General features: G+C 45.8%; 1 protein-coding gene across 5 annotated transcripts; it reads left to right on the top strand.

Moving 5' to 3' along the window:
- Positions 1 to 451: 451 nt before the first annotated feature.
- On the top strand, positions 452 to 23,145 carry AKAP5 (A-kinase anchoring protein 5). Of its 5 annotated transcripts, XM_078383700.1 has the most exons (5): positions 452 to 664; positions 1,177 to 1,350; positions 13,085 to 13,170; positions 13,931 to 13,993; positions 16,160 to 23,145. In XM_078383700.1, the coding sequence occupies exon 5, from the start codon at positions 16,812 to 16,814 to the stop codon at positions 18,261 to 18,263; it is 1,452 nt and encodes a 483-aa protein (XP_078239826.1). In that variant the 5' UTR covers positions 452 to 664; positions 1,177 to 1,350; positions 13,085 to 13,170; positions 13,931 to 13,993; positions 16,160 to 16,811; the 3' UTR covers positions 18,264 to 23,145. The 5 variants fall into 5 exon arrangements, with proteins under 5 accessions (XP_078239826.1, XP_072842884.2, XP_072842882.2 ...); XM_072986783.2 differs by lacking the exon at positions 13,085 to 13,170 and having other exon boundaries at positions 453 to 664; XM_072986781.2 differs by lacking the exons at positions 1,177 to 1,350; positions 13,085 to 13,170 and having other exon boundaries at positions 456 to 664.

Raw genomic sequence — 23,145 nt, 5'->3', positions numbered from 1 at the left:
TTTCGCCAATATTATTTCCATTATGGAAATTCTACTTGATAAGGGTGCATCCTTTGCGAATGAACAAAACCCATTCACACTTCCCCTCCGTTCTTTGTGCTAAATTCACCACTTAATTGTGTACTTGCTGGCAGCTTAGCGCCATTGGTTATGCCCTCCTACCGCTGGGAGGACTCAAACAGGACCTGATTTATATTGTGTGTCTCTTCCCCCCCCCCCCACATAAAGATTTTCACTTCTGTTCTAGAGAACCCTTTATGTATGACACCCCCACCCCCACCCTCCTGTCACTCTCTCAGTGACTGACTGCTCACACGCGTCCAAAGGATTCCCTCCCCTCCGCCTCGAAGCGGTTCCCATTAATTCGGATTGCTGCACCGGCCGGGGGGAGGCGCTCGCGGACACCCCCTCCAGTCCTCCTTCCTCGGGGTCGGTGGGTGGATGGGTGGGGGACGCCTCCTTCCCTCCCTCCGCACAGAGCGCCAAGGGGGCGGATCTCCGGGCTGCAGCCGCGACGGGCAAGGCAGGCGGGCGATCGAGGCAGCCAGAGCGGGCGCCGTCGTCGTCGGGGTGCCAGCAGTCAAGGCGGGGGGGGGCACGGCCGGTCGTCGCTCCTGCCCGCCTGCCTGCCTGCCAGCCAGACCGACCGGTCGCGAGGCGCCAGGTGAGTGATCGCCCGGTTGAGCTGCAGCCTTGTTCCCTTCTTTCCGCAGCCCTTGCTCGTTGCAGCTGCGGGGAAGGAGACCATTAAGTGGGGGGGCGGGTGGGGGTGGGCGATCGGGGGCAGATCCCCGGAGAAGGCTAGGTGAGGATCCTGCAAACCCAAGGCTCCGCGAGGGTGGTGGTGGTGGTGATGGCAATGGGATCCCTGGAGCGGCTGGCTAAGGGCTGCGCAGCGCCAGGGAGGCCATGCAAGGGAGGGCCAGACCGGGGGCGGGGAGAGAGCTGGGCAGTCCGGCTGCGTTGCAGAGCAAAGGGGATCGGGGCCCCGCGCCTCTGGCTGGCTGCATCGCTCAGCACGCGCGGCTGCGCCCGGACCTGAGCCAGCGCGTGCCGGGGGAGGGGGGGCGGCTGGGCGCCCTGGCGCGCGCTCACGCACGTGTGTGTGTGTGTGTGTGTGTGTGTGTGTGTGTGTGTGTGTGTGTGTGTTTGCGCGCGCGCGCGTTTGACACCCAGGATGTGACCTCTGCGTTCGCTGCTCGGGCAGCGCTGCCCACCCTCGGGGGCATCGCCGTGACCACTGGCGTTTAGGGAAGGAAGCGTTGGCCGGCCCGGAACCGACGGGGAGGAGGAGGAGGAGGAGGAAGGGCTGAAGGGGTTTCGATCCAGGAGGTGCATCAGCCGCAGCAGGTTGGTGGGGAGCCGGGGGGGGGGGGAGGCAGGGGAGTAAGAGATTAACTAAGGCCGTTTTATTTATTTATTTAGCTTTTTTGGGCAAGTGGCCACTGCACCCCCCCCCCGCCTCCCTCGACTGGTTGGTTGGTTGATTGATTGAGAGAGAGGGAGGGAGAGTCTGGTAGGATAGTGTGAAAGCTTCCAGCATCCACAGAAGGGACTCCTTTTCTTGCTGGAAGAGGAGGCAAAGAAAACATACCCCAAATGTATGAGAACCACCTTGGGTTTAGGTATTTGGATGTGGAGACAGAGGTTGGGGAATTTGACACACACACACACACACACACAAACACACACACACACGCACACACACCATGCCTCCTGCAAGTAGAGCCAGCCTGGGTGGCCTTGGGCCAGCTGAACAGTCCAAGGGCATCCTCCCCCCAAGGGAATAACAAACCTCTTCTGTGTATTCTCTACCTAGAAAACGCTGGAAATGAATGCCAAAGTCAGAATTGACTTGATGACCCACAATTATTATATTATCCCTTGACTTTGGTTTCCCTTCTACTGAACGCCTTTGCCCAGCTGCCACTGGCTGACCCTAACCCTCCTGCTTGGGCTGTTTATACCCTGCCAGGGCCGTGTACCCCTTGACCGCTTGTCCTCTCAGCCTCAGTTTGCCTGTAAAAGGGGATTCACCAAACCGTTTTCTTGGGTGACCAAAAGAGACAGGTGGGGGAAGAAAAGGGAATCGTGTGACACCTTTAAGGCTCACAGGTTTATTTTAGCATGAGTCCTCGTGGATTCCATTCCACTTCCTCAGATGCTTTTTCTACTGGGGTTTCAAAGAGGTAGGGAAAATATGCCTCAGGTAGACAAGCGACTCTAGAGCAATCCAGGCACACATTCTTTGTTCTCTGCCTATACATCCAGAACAGGGTCTGCTGCAGAATTACTGGCAGGTTACTTTTAGCATTTTCAGAAGGCGCTGATTTTTTACCTTAGTGGGGATTTTTTTTTAACCTATGCCCATTTTATTTCACAGCCACATTGATGTGGGACTGGATTTATTTCGAGCATGGAACCTGATATCTGGATTCATATATGTTTACCTCTCTCCCCCATGGGAAGCTGCATAAAGAGTGCAAATCACATTATATCCTAAGATGCGTGTGTGGGGGAGAATACAATTTCTGTTCTACAGTAATGGAAACTCATTGTTGGTGAAATTAATTGATTTAAATGGTTCTCTCCCATGTGCTAGTCAGATGTTTGTGTGTGTGTGTGTGCATGTTCGTGCGTGTGTGCCGGTCCGGAGCCTACAGTTAGAAGAACATAGGTGTATGAACAAAACTGTGTGCAGTGAGCAGCTGCAGACACACACCCCTCTTAAAAGTGTTATTCCATCTCATGTTTCTAAGGATAAGGGGTGCATGTTAATCATCTGAAAGAGAAATATTAGTTCTCCCAGACTATTCTTTATTCATATAAGGACAAAGCTCATTCTTTGTCAGTTAATAAATTTGTAAAAAAAATATATGATTTTTCACCTGAGAGGAAGCTATAGCAGATCAACAACAAACAACCCTTTGTGAAGTTGTCCTTTTTTGCAAAGTAACTTTTCCAAGCTCTGAATCTCACGATCATTTAAACGTGCCAAAGAGAGGGCTGCTTTGTGTCTTTGTGCCCATAGTAGGTCTCTGGTGTGGATTCCACAGTGCTAGAATATGGTGGTGGGGTTTTTTGGGGGGGGGAACAGGGGCTCCATGGCCCAAGTTCTGAGCAACAGATGCAATGAAACTTGGCTTGCCATCTTCAAAGGATGGTGGCTGGTGCCTGTTTTGCTTGGTTGGATGCCAGGCCGAGCTGCCTAGTGGACAGGGCCAGAGGGCTGGAGGTCCACCAAGGGCAGAAATGAGTATTCTTGCGGGTCGGGACAGGCCAAGCTCCTCTGCTCTTTCAGAGGAACCAAAATGCCATGCTTGGCTCTGTCACCATCGTTCTGGAGAGGAAGGCAGCCTTGCCACAGACGCTAGAGGGGGTCACAGAGTTGTCTCCGCACCATTTCGTAGTGGATACAGGGCCGGAGAAGGAAGAGGTAAGGTGGTGCAGCTGAGTATTCTGCCTGAGTTAGAGGCCGCTAAGTGAGAGCCTGCATGGTGTCATGCAGTGATTCTCAGCCTTGAGTGACCCAGATGTTTTTGGACTACAGTTCTCAGAAGCCTTCACCATCAGCTGTGCTGCCCAGGGTTTCTGGGAGTTGCAGTCCAGGAACACCTGGGTGACCCAAGTTTGGGAAGCACTGGTATTGTGGATAGAGTGATAGACTAGGGCTCAGGAAACCTGGCTTCAGATCCTTGCTTGGCAGTTGAAATTCACTGGGGTGGGGTGGCAATGCTAAAACCCTAATCAAATATCTCATATATTGTAAAAACCCTATAAGATGGATGTGACTTGACAAGACTTAACAATACATTCTTTAAACCAGGCTTGTCCAACCCGCGGCCCAAGGGCCGCATGCGGCCCAGGTCAGCTCGTAATGTGGCCCAGTGCAATCTTTTATTTTTAAAGAAATTCCAAATTTTCAAGTTACATTGCCGGCGCTTGCGGCCAGAATGTGGCCGGGGCATATCACAACAGTAGAGGGGGAGAGAGGGAAGGAAGGAGTGGGAGGGGAGGGGACAGGGGGGCTGTGTGACTGCATTGCACCGTCACCATCATTAGGTGGACCCCCTCCCGGCCCCATAAAGCCGCCGGAGTCGAAGCTGGCAGCCTCTGCTGTCTGAGATCGCAGCTGCCGGTAAGCGCACTTGGAGCGGGGCTGCGGAGGACAGTTAGGGCTGCCCCCCCATGTGGCCCAAACCAAATGTATGTGCTGCCCAAACCAAATTTTCATCTTCTAATATGGCCCAGGGAAGGTGAAAGGTTGGACACCCCTGCTTTAAACAAAACCCTAGTGCTGAAAGAGCCTCTCAGAACCAAGGCAGATGGATCTCTAGAGAAATTATGGCACAGGTGCTTTCTCTGGGCATCCCTCACACCTGCTTTGAGGCTGAGAGGATCTCTCAGAGCTAGGATATTTTCCCCCTTACTAATAATAATGTGCTGTGAAGTCAATTTTTTACTTAAGATGACTGTTTCCAGGGTTTTCTGGGTAAAAAAATACAGGAGAGATTTGTCCTTTCCTTCCTCGGTGTGTGTGTGTGTGTGTGTGTGTGCCCTGCAGCTTGCCCAAGGCCACACAGGCTGGTTCTTACTTGCAGGAGGTACAGTGGGGAATCGAACTCTCCACTTCTAAACCCCTGAGCTATTTAGCTAGCATTCCCCCACACACACACTTTTAAGCAGGCTGCCCCGTAGTCCACCACCTGAGGCGACCTCCTCAGCGCAGCTAATTGCAGGCTTAGCTCTGATTCAGATACACACAGAAGCAGGCAGATGGTTATCCCACCCCATCCATTCCTTCCACAACTCACCCGGGGAGTGGAAAAACACCCCAGCACCCAAATTAGAAATCCTGTTATTGGGTAGTCTTTCCTTGCGGTTTTGAAGCTGAACCTTTATTTTCCTCGTGTTCTTTCTCCCACCCAATGCATGCTCATACGAAGGGCGGTGAGGCTGAGGATTGAGCAGGAGGGGGGGCTGGACCCACCTACTGCTGGAAAGGAGGGAGCTGAGGGAGCGGGTTGGCTGGAGAGAGCCTGATCCTGAGGCAAGGCTTTGCCCATAGGATTGAGTGAGTTCTCCATGACAGAGGTCTGGTTCCCACACACTTGGGTGCAGGCTTTCCTCCCAGGCCATTATAAACAGTATAAGGGAGAAAATGGGGCTTCATCTCCCGGCCCACCCTCACTGTTGACATCTTGGGGTGCCACATTTGTGAAGGAGACCCAGTTTGCCCCCCATCTAAAACACTCCCCCCATGGGGAACTGTGGAGAGTTGGGACTCCACATGATGGAGAAGGAATGAGCCTAAATGCTCAAGTGCCTGGCTCCCTTCCACAGAGGCTTCCCTTTCCCGAATTTTGTGGTGGAGATGGACATGTGAGGGCTTGGCAGATAAGTTCTGCTGTGGTGTTCCTCACAGACACTCTTGTTGATTGTGTGAGGTGGAAGACACCAAACAGGGTTATAGTTCTTGCGATGTCTAGAGTTGACGTGTGTGTGAATGAGCTATGACACAAAGCGCATACAGTACATCCAATATATAGCAGGGCTGGTGTTACCGCTCAGAGTGGTATAAATATACCAGATGGGCGGGATATAAATCAAATAAAATAAATAAATAAATAAATAAATAAATAAATAAATAAATAACCTTTAGATAGAGTGAGGTCACTGCCCCAGGCATTGGAAGAGAGAGGGCTGCAGGCCGGTGTCGAAAGGAGCCTTGTGACACAATCATTACATTGCAGTACTGCAGTGAAGACTCTGCTCACAAAACCTGAGTTCAATCCTGGGCTCAGGTAGCTGGCTTGAGGTTGACTCAGTCTTCCATCATTCCAAGGTCGGTAGATTGAGTACCCAGCTGGCTGGTGGGGGGGCAATGTGTAGCCTCTATAAATTAAATTGTATACTGTCCCATGAGTACTTTAAGCACTATGGGACAGCATATAAGCTGCTGCACACTTAATTGGTTGATGTTTTTGAAAGAACAGACAGCGTTATCTGCGCCCTGCATGCCTTAAACTTGCCTTGCGCTCTTAGTTGTTCTGGAAGATGCCATTCTGTTGATGGTAAGAATATTCAGGTGTTCCCTTTGTGGACGGCCTCTCCACCCTTTGCAGTTCATCATTGTGGCTTTCACCACTGGAAGAGCAAAGCATCTGCAGCAGAGATGTTCCTACCTGTGTGTAGGTGCTAGACTCGAGCAGGAACATCTTAGCCCAGACATATCACTTCTCATGCCTACAGAGCAACCTTGGAAAGGGAAGGGGGCCGGCTATGCCCCTCAAAGCATGGAGATAGTTGGCGGAGTACGCCTGGTGTTGAAGTGCAATTAAGCTGCCAACCTCATCATCTTTTGTACTAGGGGAGAAAGGAGTGACATCTTGTCACTCACAGCAGGCAACAGAATTTATTGGGCTGGGCTGAGCTGGGCTGGGCTGGAGGAAGATTGCATCTCTCCTTCCATTGTCCCGTGAGCCTTGCTCTTGCGTAGAACCAAGTTGACACATTGAAGTGACAGCCACCGAATGCACAGTGCAGATGGAATTTAAGGGATGTAACACAGTGGGCCAGAGCGAGTGACTAAAGATGTTATATTCCTGTACTTAGAACCTAAAGAAGTTACCATTTGGGACCACAAATCCCAGAATCCCTCAGCTGGCATAGTCAATGGGAGTCCAAATGATTAATTTTGCAAGCTCTTCTTACCCTTTGCGTACACCCACCATCACTCATCTGTATATATAATGCAACTTTTCCCAGCCCACAGGCTGTTATTTGCCATTTCCATATGTTGCTGTTAGCAAGTATGTCTCTCAGGAGACACAAGCCCAGTTTGAGAACTGCACATTTTCCTGTTAACATCTACTAGACTGAATCAAAGGAGAAACAAAAAAGGAGGTGTCGAAATATTTTATACAGAAACTTGTGGAACCTCTTAACCTTTGACCTCAATCCGAGAACCTCTGGACTTTATTTACATACATGTGTATGTATATATGCACACAAATACATACACATACATACATATACGCACAGATGCACAGGTATATATGTATACAACGCGTGTGTGTATGTGTTTCAATACGTTGCCCACCATGTAGAATCAGAAGTTGTAATGCCTATTCCATAGTGAAATATTTGAGTTACAATATATTTTCAATGCAATTATTGTCACATAGACTTTTTTTAACAAAAGGGATTTTTAAGAACAATCTGCATTTTAAAATGTGCTTTTAAAAATAAAAGATAAAATGGATTTTTATCCATTTTGTAAACAGTGCTTTAAAAAACTCTGTTGCACAGTTAACTGTGATCCCGTTTGAGATCACTATGGTATGCTGGATTGAAAATCTGCCCTGGGTTGCATTGTTGCACAAGTGCTTTCCAGCTGCTTGTGCAGTCACGAGCAGAAATCCCAGTCAGCTGCATGATCGGTTGTGCAAACACTTCGGCGAAAATGTTATCGTTGCTGCGGCAACTGAGAAAATGCGTGGTTGCTCGCACAACTGGTCTTGTGCTAATGCTGTGATGTCACTGGATAAACCCTGTGTTTTTAATTAATTAATGGTTGAAGCTTAATGCACATGTGAAACTAGCTCTGCTGAGCAAGAAATCAGAGCTTCCATTGCACAGAGGGAGCAAAATATGCTTTGGTTTAATTCTAACATCACGGCAAGCCATGTTTTTGAACTTAACGTATTTAAGAACCGCAACCACTAAATGTAAAACAGGCAGATCGTATTATAAAGTGTTTTTTTCAGTTGTCTCAGTGATCAGCTTCATTAAACTAATAACTTCAGGTGTATCAGAGGATTCTGTCCCATATTTAGTGCTGATGTGAGAGTCAGCCGCCCAAGCTGTGTCTGGAATGGGGTTGTGTCTTTTGCCTTATTTCTGATCTGCCCCCGACAGGACTACACTTCTCCTTTTGCTTCAGAGAAGGAAAGGCTGACAACGAGGCCCATATAAGTGCAACTGTGATGCTGATAAAAATATAGGTGAAATAGAATAATGAAGTTGGAAGGGGCCTATAAGGCCATTGAGTCCAACCGCATGCTCAGTGCAAGAATACAAATCTGACAATGGCCGTTTAAATTTCTCTTGAATGTCTCCAGTGTTGGGAGTGCTCACCACCTCTTGAGGTAGTTGGTTCCACTGTCTTACTGCTCTAACAGTTAGGAAGTTTTTCCTGATATGTAACTGAGATCTGGCTTCCTTTAACTTGATCCCATTGGTTCGTGTCCTGTGCTCTGATATGATCAAGAACAGATCCTGCCCCTCCTCTGTATGACAGCCTTTCAAGTATTAAAAAAGTGCTATCATATCTCTTTTCTCAAGACTAAACATGTCCAATTCTTTCAGCCTTTCCTCATAAGCCTTGGTTTCCAGCCCCCTGGTCATCCTTGTCGACCTCCTCGGAACTTGTTCCAATTTGTTAGCATCCTTCTTGAAGTGGAGTGTCCAGAACTGGACACAATACTCAAGGTGAGGCCTAACCATTGCTGAATAGAGGGGGACAAGCACCTCACGGGATTTTGAGACTATACTTCTATTTCATATCTGAGTCTGTACCAGAACAGACCTATTCCGACACCCAGCAACAAATTCTACGCTGAACACACATAAAAAACATGTTCACTATTATTATTTTATTTGTTGGTCCTATTCAGGAATTGATTTTATATTTCCTCAAGGTGGCACATGAGGGTATCTTCTCCACTTTTTTCTTACAACAACCTTATGAGGTAGGTCAGGCTGAGAGTTGTGAGCTTCATGACCAATTGGGGACTTAAACCCAGTTCTCTCAAGGCACACTGATGTATTTTGATTTTAAAGCAAACTAATTTAAGGTTAGCAGGGTTTGGTAGCACCTCTATACTGTGTTGGTAACAAGGGGATCTTGGTCAGCCTGGCTTTGCATGCTGCAAGATTTTGAAAGACCGGTTTTGCACAATCAAAGGTCATTGATCTACTTGCCTGAAACATTTTTGCCCACCAGGGAGAAAACTTCAGTTCATATCTAAACAAAAGGCTAATGGAAAAAGGCATGCCCTCAACCTGATTTCAATATGGAAAAGCTGTTTAGATACAGGACCTCTTGAAATCCAGTATGTCATATTGGAGTGTCAAGAGTAGGGTTGGCGTTAACCAGCTACAAATCCCCACTTAGCTAGAATGGTCACCAGGTGATTTCCTGCTAGTCGTTCTCAACTAGACTACCTCACAGGTTTGTTGCTGGGGCCAAAAAAAATATATGCAGAACTTTGTATAAGTCTCTTGACGTCCTTGGAGGTTGGTTGGGAAAGTCATGCATTCATCTTTGGGAATGATTTTTGCTGCACTCTTTTCCTTTATCAGCTCTTTGGATCAGTAAAGTACTCAGTAGATATTGGGTTTCAGATCTTCAGACTGGGTGAAACCAAAAGTTAGAGTGGAAGAACTTTTATGGTGTTAGATCCTATTTTTCAAACTGCAGCTGTCAAAATCTGATGATTGGTTTGCTCCCATCTACTATATCAATTCAGTTTCGTGTTTGCACATTTGTATCAGAATAAAAAAAGTCTTCATTCATCCCACAGTAGTGCAGATTCATGTTGTTTGGACAATGATACCCTGCTATGGTGCCTGCAGTATTCTGGGAATTGTAGTCCAAAAATACATATTGGCACACCTCTAATTCAGCCATTCTCAACCCTTTTTTATGGCCTCGGTCATTTTAGGAGCTCTTCTCAGGCTCCAGGCCCCCCTGTCAGATGATACAACACCAGCCTTTCATAAATTTCTACATTTTTTTAATTCTGTGACTCCTTTCAGATTTGCCAGCTCCCCCCACCCCGGGAGCCCCATGTGGCACCCATAAAGAATGGCTAATTCATCCTATTTGGGGAGGGTGGGGATAGAACCTGGAGCTTTTTGCTGAGCAAGGCGTGTGCTCTTCCGCTGGACCTACAACTCTTTTGCCCTTGAGTCCTTGAAATGGCAACCATGGCTGAAGGGCTTCAGGCAACTGGCAATGGGATAACCTAAAAGGCATACCGTATGGGTGCGGTGCATGTGCTTAATGATTCATCTTGCAGTTGCTATGGCAAGGCAAGGCAAGACTATAAATAAGTGTCCCTGATTCAGTTCATTTTGTCTTGCGTAACATAACACCTTCTGCTTTAAAGGGTGCTTCTCTGTCGGGGTGGGCAACACATGGTCCAGAAACAGCAGGTGAGCTCCCCTCCATCCCCGTTTGGTTTTGTGGGCCCTTTTTGGACATTATCTGAGAACTTCTTGATGGTGCTAAATGTTGAGTAGGACACAAATTGCGCTCCCACTGGCCAGCATCCCTTTTAACACCATGGAGCGTCACTCCACACAGTGTTTCTTCAGTCCTCTGGAAATTCCTGTCGTGCGAGGCAGAGATTGTCCCATTGAAACGAAAGAGTTTACATTTGTGCATGGAGGCTTTGATGCCTCCTCTTTGTGCTAGCCTGGGAAAGTTCAACTGCTCACACAAGAGAGCTTTGCATGAAGAGAACAAGCTTTTTCTGGCCACTAAAACCAAAGGGATAAGTTAATTGTGAATTAATTTGAATGGCTCTGGTTTACTCATGGCTATATTTGGGAACCTAATATTTTTTTCCAAACAAAACTTGACTAAACCATGAAACATTCCGCTGTTATTTATTTATTTGGTTGGTTGGTTGGTTTAATTTTTATACCACGTTCTTGCCCACTACTTAATGATCTTTAGAAATGGAAAACTTCCTTTCTGTTTGCGTGCAGAAAGAAGAGAGGGAAAGTTTTCTGTTTCTTTTCAATTGTTGCTACATGATACAGCACATCAGCGATGCTTTGAAAGGCAATTTCAAACTACAGGGGGGAGCGAAACCATTTCAAAGTGTCACTTATGCTTTAGCAACCATTAAAAAAGAAATGGAAAAGGTCCCCTCCCTCCCCCTCTGCAGGCAAGGTAGAAAGGAAGCCTCCTGTTTCTCAAGATTTTTAATAAAGGGACAGGCAGGCAACTGCTTTGGTTTGACCCCAGTGACCACACTTGCTGTAACCAAATAAATAGAGAGCAGTCCTACCCACGATAAAAAACAAAACCAACAACAGTAGCCCCTGACAGCGATCCCACAAGCTGCAGGTATGGGCTGGTGTGTAATGATGACATATATATCATGTAGTCAGTGGGAAAGGGGGCAAACTACCCAATCCCCAACCTAGACAAGACTAATGCCTGTCTGATCACACCCTCAGTGCTGTAGCCCATGATTGGGAGTATTAATACACCTAAACAGAGTCAGTAACCAACTTTCTGTAATTTATTATGGATATAAAATAACTGTCTCCTTTCACAGACTGTGACTTCTGTCCCAGAAACAATTCTTGGCATTTCTGGCATACACTTTTATCGCTCTGATCAGGACCTGCTAATTCACATTATTAACAGTTCGATTGTCCCATTTCCATGTTAATGAACCATTGTCACATTATTTAATATTTGTATCCTCATCTGTTCATGGGAGATAAATGTGACTATAAAGGACATGTATATGGCTTTCCTGGAGCATTAAGATCTCCGCCTCCCTTTTACCATCCTTTTTTGCCATCCTCTCCCTCACCCCCTTTTACCACCTTCATTGCCATCTGTTTTAATTTACCCTATTTGCTTATTTGGTATTAATTTATTTTTAATCGTGTTTTAATATTGTTGCTGATATTGTTGTTAGCTGCCCAGAGTGGCCTGGTTGCCAGATGGTGCGGGATATAAATTCAACCAACCAACCAACCAACCAACCAACCAACCAACCAACCAACCAACCAACCAACCAACCAACCAACCAACCAACCAACCAACCAACCAACCAACCAACCAACCAACCAACCAACCAATCAATCAATCAATCAATCAATCAATCAATCAATCAATCAATCAATCAATCAATGCAGTTCCGGTGTCTGAAGAAATGGATTTTGTTCCACCCAAAAAATGACACTGTTAATCTTTGAATATAATAATATTTTGCTTTGTTTCTCCTCTTTCTTTTTCATTTCCCCCCCTCTCTTTAATTTTGCCAACAGAGACTGGGTGTACGGAGACTGTGAAAAAGCACAAGTCAGCATGTGAAGCTGCATTAAATCTTATCTCTGTAGCAGTGATAAGAATGAATGTATTGAAATCAGCTGAGTTATGAAATCAGTTGGAGGCTACTGAAAGAAAGGGGCAATTCAGTTTATTTTTTATTGAAAATGATGGACTTTCATTTTGTGTGTTTCACATTATATATTCCTCCGCATTCAAGGTGGGGTGAGCATTATGGTGCTGCTTCACCCTACATAGGTTGCAAAGATGCTTTCCTAGTTGCCCAAAAGTGGCAGAACTCACTTAGCCAGGGGATACAAGGTAGTTCTTGATTCATGTCCCTATAGCGCTGGGAAATGTATTGGTTGACCTCCGGCCGCCCATCTCTCTCTCTCTCTCTCTGAGACTGGAGGAGACCCAGGTACACCACCTAACTTAATAGAGAAAAAACGTTGGGTATTAATGTTAATAATAAGTAGTAGCAAATTAACATCTCTCTAAATCTTGAGTACCAATTTGTGGGTGAAATCCTGTTGGTGTAACTACATCTATGGAAGGCTTGATGATGTCATCAGCACAGAGTGTGGGAAATTAGAACCCTTCCTATGTCTGTTCCATGACTATTGTAACCTTTCAGTGGCTGGAATCCTGTTGTTTAGTAAGTCATAACTAGAATAGGCCCACTGAATCAGTGGGGATTTGGTGAATCAACTCTTTTGTAAACTCCATTGATTCAGTCGGTCTATTCTAGTTGCGGCTTACTATGCTAAGTAACAGGATTTCAGACTGCGTGGGAGCTGCAAGATAGAAGGAGGCAGTCTTTAATTATTGAAAATCACCACTGCTAGGATGACATGATGGTATTAACAGATGTAGTTACATCAACAAGATTTCGTAGTATTGATAGTAACAAATATTAGATGCACATTTAAAATCTGGGTTTGAGCTGGAAAGTTAATTTGTGAGGACTAAAAGGTGTCAAATCTTGGGTTCACTTTATAGGAAGCCAGTATTGGTTAACTATCAGAAAAAAAACTTCCTATCCATTCAGAGCAGTATGGCAGCAGAACAGATTACCTTGGAAGGTGGTGAGTGATCCAACACTGGAGACATTCAAGAGAAACTTAGATAACTACCTGGCAGATATCCTTTGATTTGTATTCCTGCATTGAGCAGGGGGGTGGACTCGATGGCCTTATAGGCTCCTTCCAACTTCATTGTGGGTAGGTGGGGCTCGTCAGCCATGGAAGGCAGCCCATCTAGGAGAAGGAAAACTCCGATATCAAACCTCCACTGCCTTGTGGCTATATCCACTCGTGGAAAAGGCTTCAGGAGTTAACCTCGAGGCAAAATCCGGAGCTGGAGTCCCGAAGGCAGCATGTGTCGTTCTGCCAACTCCTGCGACATTGCTGGAACCAGTTGTATTGGCTCTTGCCTTTCCATTGGACCATTTCAGCAACGTGGAGAGGGGGGATCTGCTGCTTGGGTAACAGCCTATCCTCCATATTACCTTACCCGGGCTTCATGCTCTGGAGAGAACACTCCTCAATTCAGAGCATGTTACCATAGTCTCTCGAGACTGAAGGATGCCTATGAACTTCATTATTCTATGATTCTGTGGAGTTTTTCCCCCTTAATTCTACTAAAGTTTTTAGTGTAACTTTATGATATAAATTTAAGCAGTGATATAAAATAAACTAGATTGTTAAAAAACTTTTGCACTGGAATCTGTATCTAATTTGATATTTAAATATATCCCACTAGCCTACTGCAACTGAACATCATAGTTTACGAACTTATAAAGTAATACAAGGTGTTTGACTCTCTGTCTCTCTATCTATTTTGCAGTTCAAAGTGATGTACGAAAGGACGAGTTTTATCAAAGTTGTTATAAGCCACTGTATGAAGTTGGTAAGTAGGTTTCTTGGTTTCCTGAATTTCAGACCAAAGCTTTATAAAGTTACTTTTTGGGCTACAGCTTCCAAAATCCAATAGACAGCATTTTGAGATGTACTGAATAAAAACTGAATTAAAACTTTTTAAACTCATACAAGTTCTAGTGTAAACTCGAGCAAAGAAGCAGTTTGAGGGCAGGATTCAACAGGCCAGGTGCCTCCTGAATTAAAGGACTCGGAAACTGAGGAGCGGACTTTGGCTGTAGTTCTATTCATGTGAAAGGACACGGGACTGTCCCCTGTCGTTCCCTCCCCACATCCAGAAGTCCTGCGGACCTTTGTGTGTTCAGCGTGAACACACAGGCACTGTAATCATGTTCTTACACCACTCCTGTGAGCCTTATCAGGGCCCGTCGTTCACAGAAATGCTATGATTGTCTTGAGTTGAACACTCTTCTAGCACCTTTGCAGATGTTTACACTGGACCTACGAAGACCCGCAAGAGTTCCAGAGGGAAGGGATATGGGGATTAGCTGCATCCTCACCTTCCCAACACCCTTTCAGTCCTATACCCTTCCATCCTGAACTCCTAAAGTGTGTGGGTTGGGAGTGGAGCAAAAGGTAGAAGTGGCAAAGCAGAAGCTAAGCATGAAGTGACCAGGTTCAGTGGAAGGGGACATACTTTTCATGCAGGTGTATCCAGGTTCTGTTCTTGGCATCTCCATTTAAAAGTGTTGGGTACCAAATGATGGGAAAGAACCTCCTTGGCCTGAGAGCTTCAAGAGCCACGGCCAGATGGAGCCAATAGTAGTGGGCTATATAGACTGAGAGCCTCACACCATTAATTTATCTGAGGATTTACATGAAATCTGTGTAGATCACGGGGATGAACCTTTGAACATCTAGGTGTTTTGGACTTTCAGTGCCTGGCACGTCCATTGCACAACCAGCATAGTTACTGTATGACATTTTGGGTTATTGGGAAGCCAGCTGTGTTCCTTAGGCCTACTATACAACCCAAACTGGCAATTTAAATCATCCCCATACTGGCTTCTCTATTCAAGGAACTATAATCAGACAAACTGCAGGAGAAAAGCAGAAAATTGCCCTCTGCTGGTAATGTCATCAGCCTTATGCCAGCATAATTTAATTTTTCTGTGTATAAGATGCTACTTTTTCCCAACATAGACTAAAAAAATTGAAGGTCATCTTGTACACGGAAGTAAGCTGAACCACTGGCACACAGATCTCTCTCTGTGGGCACGCGAGCCATGCCAGTGCTGCTGCCCATGCCAGCCTGGTGCAGGGTGCAGTGCCACTCGCTGCCAGGGCTGAGCTGGAGCTCAAGCTGCCGCCTTGTCCCCCACAACTGGCACTGGAAGCGGTGATTAGGTGGAGACAGGAGCAGCAGGAGGAAGAGGAGCTGTCCATCCTTCAGCACAAAATCGCTGCTGCCCATTGACTGTGAATCCAGCGCTGCAGGAGAGCAAGCGAGCGGAGCACAGCTCAATGCAGGAAGCCCAGGCAAAGACCCTGCCTATATTTGGGAAGGGGGGGAAACAGCATCCCCTGGCTGCCCTCTGAAGGACGCGATGACCCAGAGGGTGCCCACTGATTTGGCCACTTGGACTCAAAAAGGTCTAAATTGGGGGGGGGGGGGCGTCTTATACAGAGAAAAACATGGAATGCAGCAGGAATTTGTTTGTAAATGTTGGTGAATATTCTCATGAAGAATCCACATGTTTTGCATGCTCCAACCAACACTCAAATATCTTCCTTGTGGGTGTCTGTGAAATGAGAGCCAGCTCTCAGGTGGGTTATACTCTTTATTGTGCCACAGACATACTCAGCAGTGCCCTCTCACAAGAGCCAGTGTGGCGTAGTGCATAGGGGGACAGACTAGGATCCAAAGACCTGGGTTTGAATCTTGGCTGTGGAAACTCACTGGGGATGGCAATAGCAAAACCACTTCTTAATTATCTCCTATATCTTGAAAACCCTATTAGAATAACTATAAGTCAGATGCAATTTGACAGCATGAAGCATACACACTGCACCCTATTAAATACAAGACAAGACAGTTCCCTCTACACAGTCATTTAATTGTCTGGAAAAGTTGATTGCGTAGGTGCACTAAATATGCTGCTTTCTTTTCTTGTGTCTTTCCCCCTCTCTCCTGCAGATGCCCAAAAAGCCTTTACATCAGTGAAGAAAGCTATCGTGTTTTATAACCAAAGGAACGCTAATTTGGGAATTGATTGAAAGGCAATAAAATTCTGTTTCCTAAGTCAGTCAACGAAGAAAGCCTCTTGAGATGTCTTCTTTTGTAGATGGTTTCAAACAACGTCTTTGATTGGGAAACCAGACATGTATATTTGCCAGTGGTTGCTTCCCCCCAGGGCTATCATTAATGGAACAGGGTCAGTTTCCATCCTGATCTGAAATCTGTTTGAAAACAATTAAACCACCACGCTGCTGATGAAAGAGTATCATCATTGCATAAAGAGACAATTGAAACTGACACTTCCTTGTATCAAGCTGAACATCAGTGTCATATATGCAGGAGCGTAAGAAAAACCACCACCACGTGCTGTTAAAAACAACCTGTTGATTATCTGACGTAATGAAAGGAAAAAAGAAAATTGCCTTAAGATGTCCGTCCATTGGAAAATACCTTTGCAAAAAATTAGACTGATCCTGAGGACATTTTGAGGGATCCAGTGGAAGAAGCCATGACATGCAAACTAGGGTACATGTACTTTGTGCATATCTTTTTTTGGTGAAATGCCAGCAAAAACAGTATTTTTAAAAAATTAAGAGTGCAAGGCCCAGACATGGAGGAAACAGCTAAAGGAATTCAGACTGAGAGCATACAAACCACAGGAGCCTCAAATACAGAAAAAAACATCATGACAGACGAGAGCCCAGCCAAAAAGGCCTCCATCTTTTGCTTCAAGAAAAGGAGGAAAGTGGGTGAAAAGATAACAGAGAAAGATGACGATTGTGTATCGCTTTCCTTAAAGCCTGCGAACCAGGACTCCAACCTCGGAGGCATTGAGGCAGAAGTTTCAAATTCGCTGTGGTTGGCTTTCAAACGCCTAGTAACATTGAGAAGGCGATCCCGGTCTTCTCTGAAGAAGCCTACCCAGCCGGGTTCCTCTGTAGCGCTGGAGATTCAGGCTGAAGATTCTGCCACACTACACTGCCCTAAGGAGCACACCAGCCTTAAAATGCCTTGCTTGAGGTTCTCCAGAAGCAGGAAAAAGCCAAGCCGTTTGGAAATAACCGAGGAACTGGGGGAGAAAACAGATGAAACAACCAGCATCCTGAATAAAAAAAGTAACAGTGAATCTGAAACGATGGGCCTGGAAGGACCACTGAGCAATGAGCAGTCCCCCAGAAGAGGTCTCGAGGAGAGAGAAAGTGACGGTGAAGTCGTTAAAAACGTTGATAATGTGGGCGTGCCTGCTAGGGAGAACGAATTTGCGGTAGAGCCGAGGCCTGGTCGTGATTGTTACGCAGACTCTGTGGTTCAGTCAGAAATAATCCACTCTGAGAAAGCCCTTGAAACGGAACAGGAGAAACAGATCTTTCAGCTGCACCAGGGAAGTCTCTACGGAAACCCAGAAGAAGTAGAATCTGAGAAATTTGATTTCAAGGTTGATCTAGGCCCTCTCCTTCCTCAGGGCTTGCCAGAAACTGAGCAAAAAATCTTGGAAGAAGATGCCAAGGACATCCAGGCCACAGAAGCTAAGTTAGAACCCGTGGACGGGGTTGTTGATCTTGTAGACGGCAGGATCAGTGGCAAGGGCAGTAATGCTGTTGAAGTGATGATGCACGCCATCCCGTCAACGATGGAAGACGAGGTTTCCGTTTGTTCCGACGAGGAAGGGAGAAGTGAAGAAAACAGACCCATGATGATGCCCGCAGTAGGCATTGTGATCACAATCACGGAAGCAGAAGAATTCCAAGAGGAGGAAGAGCCCGCCCCGGTTTATGAACCTTTTTCATTCCCACAAGCCAGCAAAAAGAAAGGGAAGAAAAAAGCAAACAAAAGCGCAAACTCTGGCATAGAGGGTTCCGGTCAGACGTGGGAAGGAAAAACACCTCCCAAGGTCCCATCGCCATTAGGCGCCAACGACCAGGAGCGCCGGACTTCAGAACAATACGAAGTGCTTCTGATTGAAACCGCTGCATCTCTGGTGAAGGCAGCCATTCAGTCGTCCATCGAACAGGTCCTTAACGAAGTGGCTTTGGAGCAAAATAAACAAAACAGCTTTCTGTGATCACAAACCCTCCCTAATCGTTGGCCCTGCGAGTCTGGTAGCGCAAGGGCAGATGCTTCAGGTGCCGGAATTTGAGTACCATTATAATCTACTACTTAATTCTATTAGGATGTTAGTAGGAGAGGGTTATTGGTTGGATTTTCTGCAGCTGTTGACAAAATTATTTGATTCGGGTCATGCCGGCTAATTCAGTATTAACTCTACAGGAAGTGCTATGAAAGTCCTGACATATTTAAACTCAGCATGTGAGACTAGAGAGGGTCTTAATCCTTTGGATATTTGCAGTGTCTGTGATTAGCTTTAATTTTGCATGTTGGTGAAACGAGTGTATCTTGTATGCAAAAGCAGGATATAAGAATATGAGGGCATTTGCTGCATGGTGACATGTGCCATTGGCTTGTTCTGTGTGACAGATCTAAGCAAGCCAGTCGTCCCTCTCTTTCTCCTTTCCCTGATCCATTTGTTTCATGCGCTTGCACCCGTTTCTTCATTGCTCATAAATTTCAATGCCTGAAGTTTCTCTGTTCATTACGTGGCAGCTCATGTTTCACGCCAATTTCTGTGAATCAATCTGCTGTTAAAGGCACCAGAGAAGAACTAGGTTTTTAAAAAATGAAATGGGAAGGCCATGCTAAAATAAGAATCGTATTATAAAACAGCAGTGGAAAATACAACTTGCAGTTGCAAAGAAAAGCCATTTCTGCCACAGAGGTTGCAAAATGTTAGAACATGCTCGGGCAGATGTTGGCATAATTTCACACAGAAAAGGGAGACCGGAGGGAGAGAAGAGCCCAAGGGGTGAACGGGAAGGGTTGTAATGAGCAGAGTGATGTGATGAGGAGGCCTTTTGCAAGAGGCTGTCCTGCACCATCAGGCAAGTGAAGCTGCTGAACAGTGAAGTCCCACACCAAGGAAAGAGGGAAGCAGGAGCTATAAAACTCATCAAAGCAGACTCTCAGGCGAGGCTATCTAAAGTTGTAGCCAAAAACAACAACAACAACCCAAAGGTCCAGGCAGTTCAGAGCAGAGGGTTCACGCACACAGCTGAGCCCTTGGGCTTTCAAACAGGCTTGTGCCTTCTTCCATCCGAAGAGCTGGGAGGTCATCCCACCTTCTCCTCAGACTCAGCTGCTGAGCTTCTTTCAGCCATAGGCTCAGGCGCTTGGGTTCTCTGGTTCTCTGAGGTCCAGGATCACTAGGCTCCAGACGGTCCTCCATCCCATGAGGCTTTGGAGTCTCCAGTTCCTCAGACTCCTCTTTTCTTGAGGACTCTGCTGAAGTTATGGCAGAGGGCCCTGTCCTCCCCACCCAGCCTAAGGAGCAGGGAGAGGGAAGGAGCAGGAAAAACGATAGGGGTTGCGGAAAGAAGGGAGGGAGGGTCCACACACAGTGGCACTGGCTCCACCCATTATTTGCCTGTCGTGACCACCAGGGCAACTACCGCCCACTGTACCGACTCACCTTAAAAGAAATGAGCTTCCCCAACAACAGCATAGAAGAGGGGCCCCTGCTTCATGCCTTGAAAGGTAGAGATAATATGATGCTCTTGTGAAGAAGTCCAGTATTTGCACACTGAAGACCATATAGTGACACCTATCAGGCAGCAGTTTCCCTCTGCAAGTAAACAGAGGAAGCGCTCCATCTGCTTGCTTAGAAGGAAGAAGGCTACCCTTTCAGAAAAACTGCTTTGCCCTGTTGAAGCAAATGGGTCCGGGGGGGGGGCTCTTCCTGCCTTCTGGCAGTTTTGACTCTTCCACTGTAACATCCCAGGAGAAGAGGTCAGAGAGAGGAAAGGTCACGTGTGGGAATGGGCACCTTCTCCACCTCTGTCTCCCTTGCCCACAATTTGTGACATTTGTAACTGCCCTGGACAGTTTTTCAAAATTCTGCAAGTGTCCAGTGACCCACAAAGGCTGGAAACTACCTCCAAGGCACAGTCAAGTAGCCATATTTATTTATTTAATTATTTAATTATTTAATTCTATTTTATTTATATACCGCTCATCTATGGCAGCCAAGGCCATGCTGGGCAGTTTACAACAATAGAATAACAAAATAAGACAACATCATTAAATTAAAAGCGCAAAACAAAATACCATAATATACAGTGAAAACAGGAATACAACAACATACATTACAATTAAAAGAATATTTTTTAATTTATATATTTAAATTTATATAAGGAAAACTGTTGCAATGTAGAAAAGCATAAGATTCTTAGCATCTGGTAGTGCTATTCTTGTTCATTAGATGAGATTTCAGGTGCCCCCAAAGAAACTTTATACTGTATTTTCAGATGTGGATCCTTCTTTGTCTTACAAAGAGAAACCAAAGGGCTATTCTCTGTGAGGACAATTTGAAAAAATATCAGCGTGTCCAAGAAAAAGAAAAAGAGTAATATACTGGAATAAATAAATGAAATAGCAGCACAGAAACACAGTCAGCACAGGAATAAGTATATAGCAGGACCCCCACATTGTGGTGGATTGTTTCCAAGCGCCCCCCCACCCGATGCTGAAAAATGTGGATTATAGCAAATGCTGTTGATCCCTGCCTCCCTTTACTGGCCAATTCTGGTAAATTCATTGTTAGAAATAGATGTTTCCAATCATTTTTTGTAATATTTTTAATATTTTCACACCGTGGACAAGTGAATCAGTGGATACTGATCCCGTGGATGGTGGGGGTCCTTCTGTAGCTCCGTAAAGCAATAAAAATTAATGAAATCAAAAACAAAAAATGCCAAACAGTTGTGAGTGTCAGAAGGGCCCTGGTGGATGAGCCCAGAGTGGCCAGCCCAGATGCCTGTGAGGATTGTTCCAGTCGCCTTTCAAAGTCATCCAAGTTGGCAGCCATCCCTATTTCTTGTGGCAGTGAGTTCCACAGTTTAACTGAGATATGTAGTGCTTCTATTTATCTGTCAAAGAAATACTGTATCTCCTTTTGACCTGAATTACCCACCATCCAGCTTCAGTGGATGAGGCTGGGTTTTAGTATTAGGAGAAAAAAACAAAATTCCCCCCTACAACTCTTCTGTACACTATGATTAATTCTAACTGCTCCTATCCCATCTTTATTTATCTTTTCCCCCCTAAGTTAAACAGCCCCAAAGGTTGCCATTTGTCCTTGATAGGGGGCTGTTCCAATTTGGCATTTGGGTTGCCCCAGGCTGCGCCTTTCTCAGCCTGCAGTATACTTTTCAGAAATTGCTTGGCCTCACAAAAAAACCCAGAAGCAACAGCAGGAAAACCCTTCATAATCCAGAGCCTTACACAAGAACCTGCCATTTCTTCTGCAGGTACTGGAACATATTCAGCACACCGGCCAGGGAAAGTCTGTGAATATTCTATATGATTTCTATTACCCTCACCAGAAAGGCTTTGCTTCTCAATATAAATATTGAGGAAATATTCATTAATTGCTCTGGAAGTAAAAATACCAGGTGGGGATGGAGGTCAAAAACAAGCCGTTCTTTCAAAAATGTCCCAAGAAACAGGAGTGGTTGGCCTTCGTAACTAGTCTTCCCGCATGCTGCCAACAGTTGTTGTTTAGTCATTAAGTCGTTTCCAACTCTTCGTGACCCCTTGGACCAGAGCATGCCAGGCCCTCCTGTCTTCCACTGCCTCCCGGAGTTGGGTCAAAGTCATGTTGGTCACTTCAATGACACTGTCCATCCATCTCGTCCTCTGTCATCCCCTTCTCCTCTTACCCTCACACTTTCCCAACATCAGGGGCTTTTCCAGGGAGTCTTCTCCTGAGATGGCCAAAGGATTGGAGCCTCGGTTTCAGGATCTGTCCTTCCAGTGAGCACTCAGGGTTGATTTCCTTCAAAATGGATAGCTTTTTTTTCTCTGCAATCCAGGGGACTCTCAAGAGCCTCCTCCAGCACCACAATTTAAAAGCATCAGTTCTTTGGCAGTCAGCCTTATGATCCAGCTCTCACTTCCATACATCGCTTCTGGAAAATCCATAGCTTTATGCGGACCATTGTCGGCAAGGTGATGTTTCTGCTTTTTAAGATGCTGTCTAGGTTTGTCAACAGTATGGGTGCACAAACCTTGGAAGTGATACTTCTCAGAGACTCCATGAGTTGTAGACTGCAACAGTTGTTTTTCCAAGCTCTGCAGGTTCCACAAGAGTTTCTCAATATCGTATGGATTACGTCAAAGGATGGAAGGAAGTGTCAGGATGCATGTGACCCTCCTCATTATTATCATCATCATCATCAGGCATTTGCTGATGCAAGTTGCACATGTACATCCACGTTGGGCTATTGCTAGTTATGTATGAGTGCAGATGGAATAAGACCAAAGTATTTAGAAGGAACCACTTGCTGGGAAGTGAAATGAGTTGGGTCTCTGGCTGTGAAGCTGGAGGTTGGGAGTTCAGTTCCCCTCTTTCCAGAAGAACCAGCCTGTGTGACCTTGGACAAGCAGTTCCCGTAAGTCAGAATTGAGTTGATGACACATGATTATTATTTAAAGCTTCCAGAATCTCGGCTGTGCTGAGATCACTTCACAGTCTGTTTTATAAAGCATCAGGGGAGGGGAGGGGAGACCATAAACTTGGTGTGTATTGTCTAGGTAGCGAGATATCACAGTCCGATACTATGGCTCATCTTTCAGATATACAAACTAGAAGATGTATTTGGAAATTGAGTATTTATATATGTATATATAATAAAGGATACATTGCAGTATACATCCTACCTGTGGGTCTGCCTGGCACATTTCTGCTATACCTGAGATGCAGAAAAGCTAAGGTATTTCCTGCACCCATACTGGAGTTCTTTTGTGTGACTAGGGGCTGGCAATAGGGAAACTTGTCCCACATGTGAAGTTCTTGTAAAATATTGACAGCTATTAAAAGAAGTTGAATTGTA

This window comes from Pogona vitticeps, chromosome 1, assembly GCF_051106095.1.
Source record: "Pogona vitticeps strain Pit_001003342236 chromosome 1, PviZW2.1, whole genome shotgun sequence".
Taxonomy (NCBI): Eukaryota; Metazoa; Chordata; class Lepidosauria; order Squamata; family Agamidae; genus Pogona; species Pogona vitticeps.
Note: the sequence above shows the minus strand (reverse complement) of the source record. Positions and strands in the feature narration are given on the sequence as shown.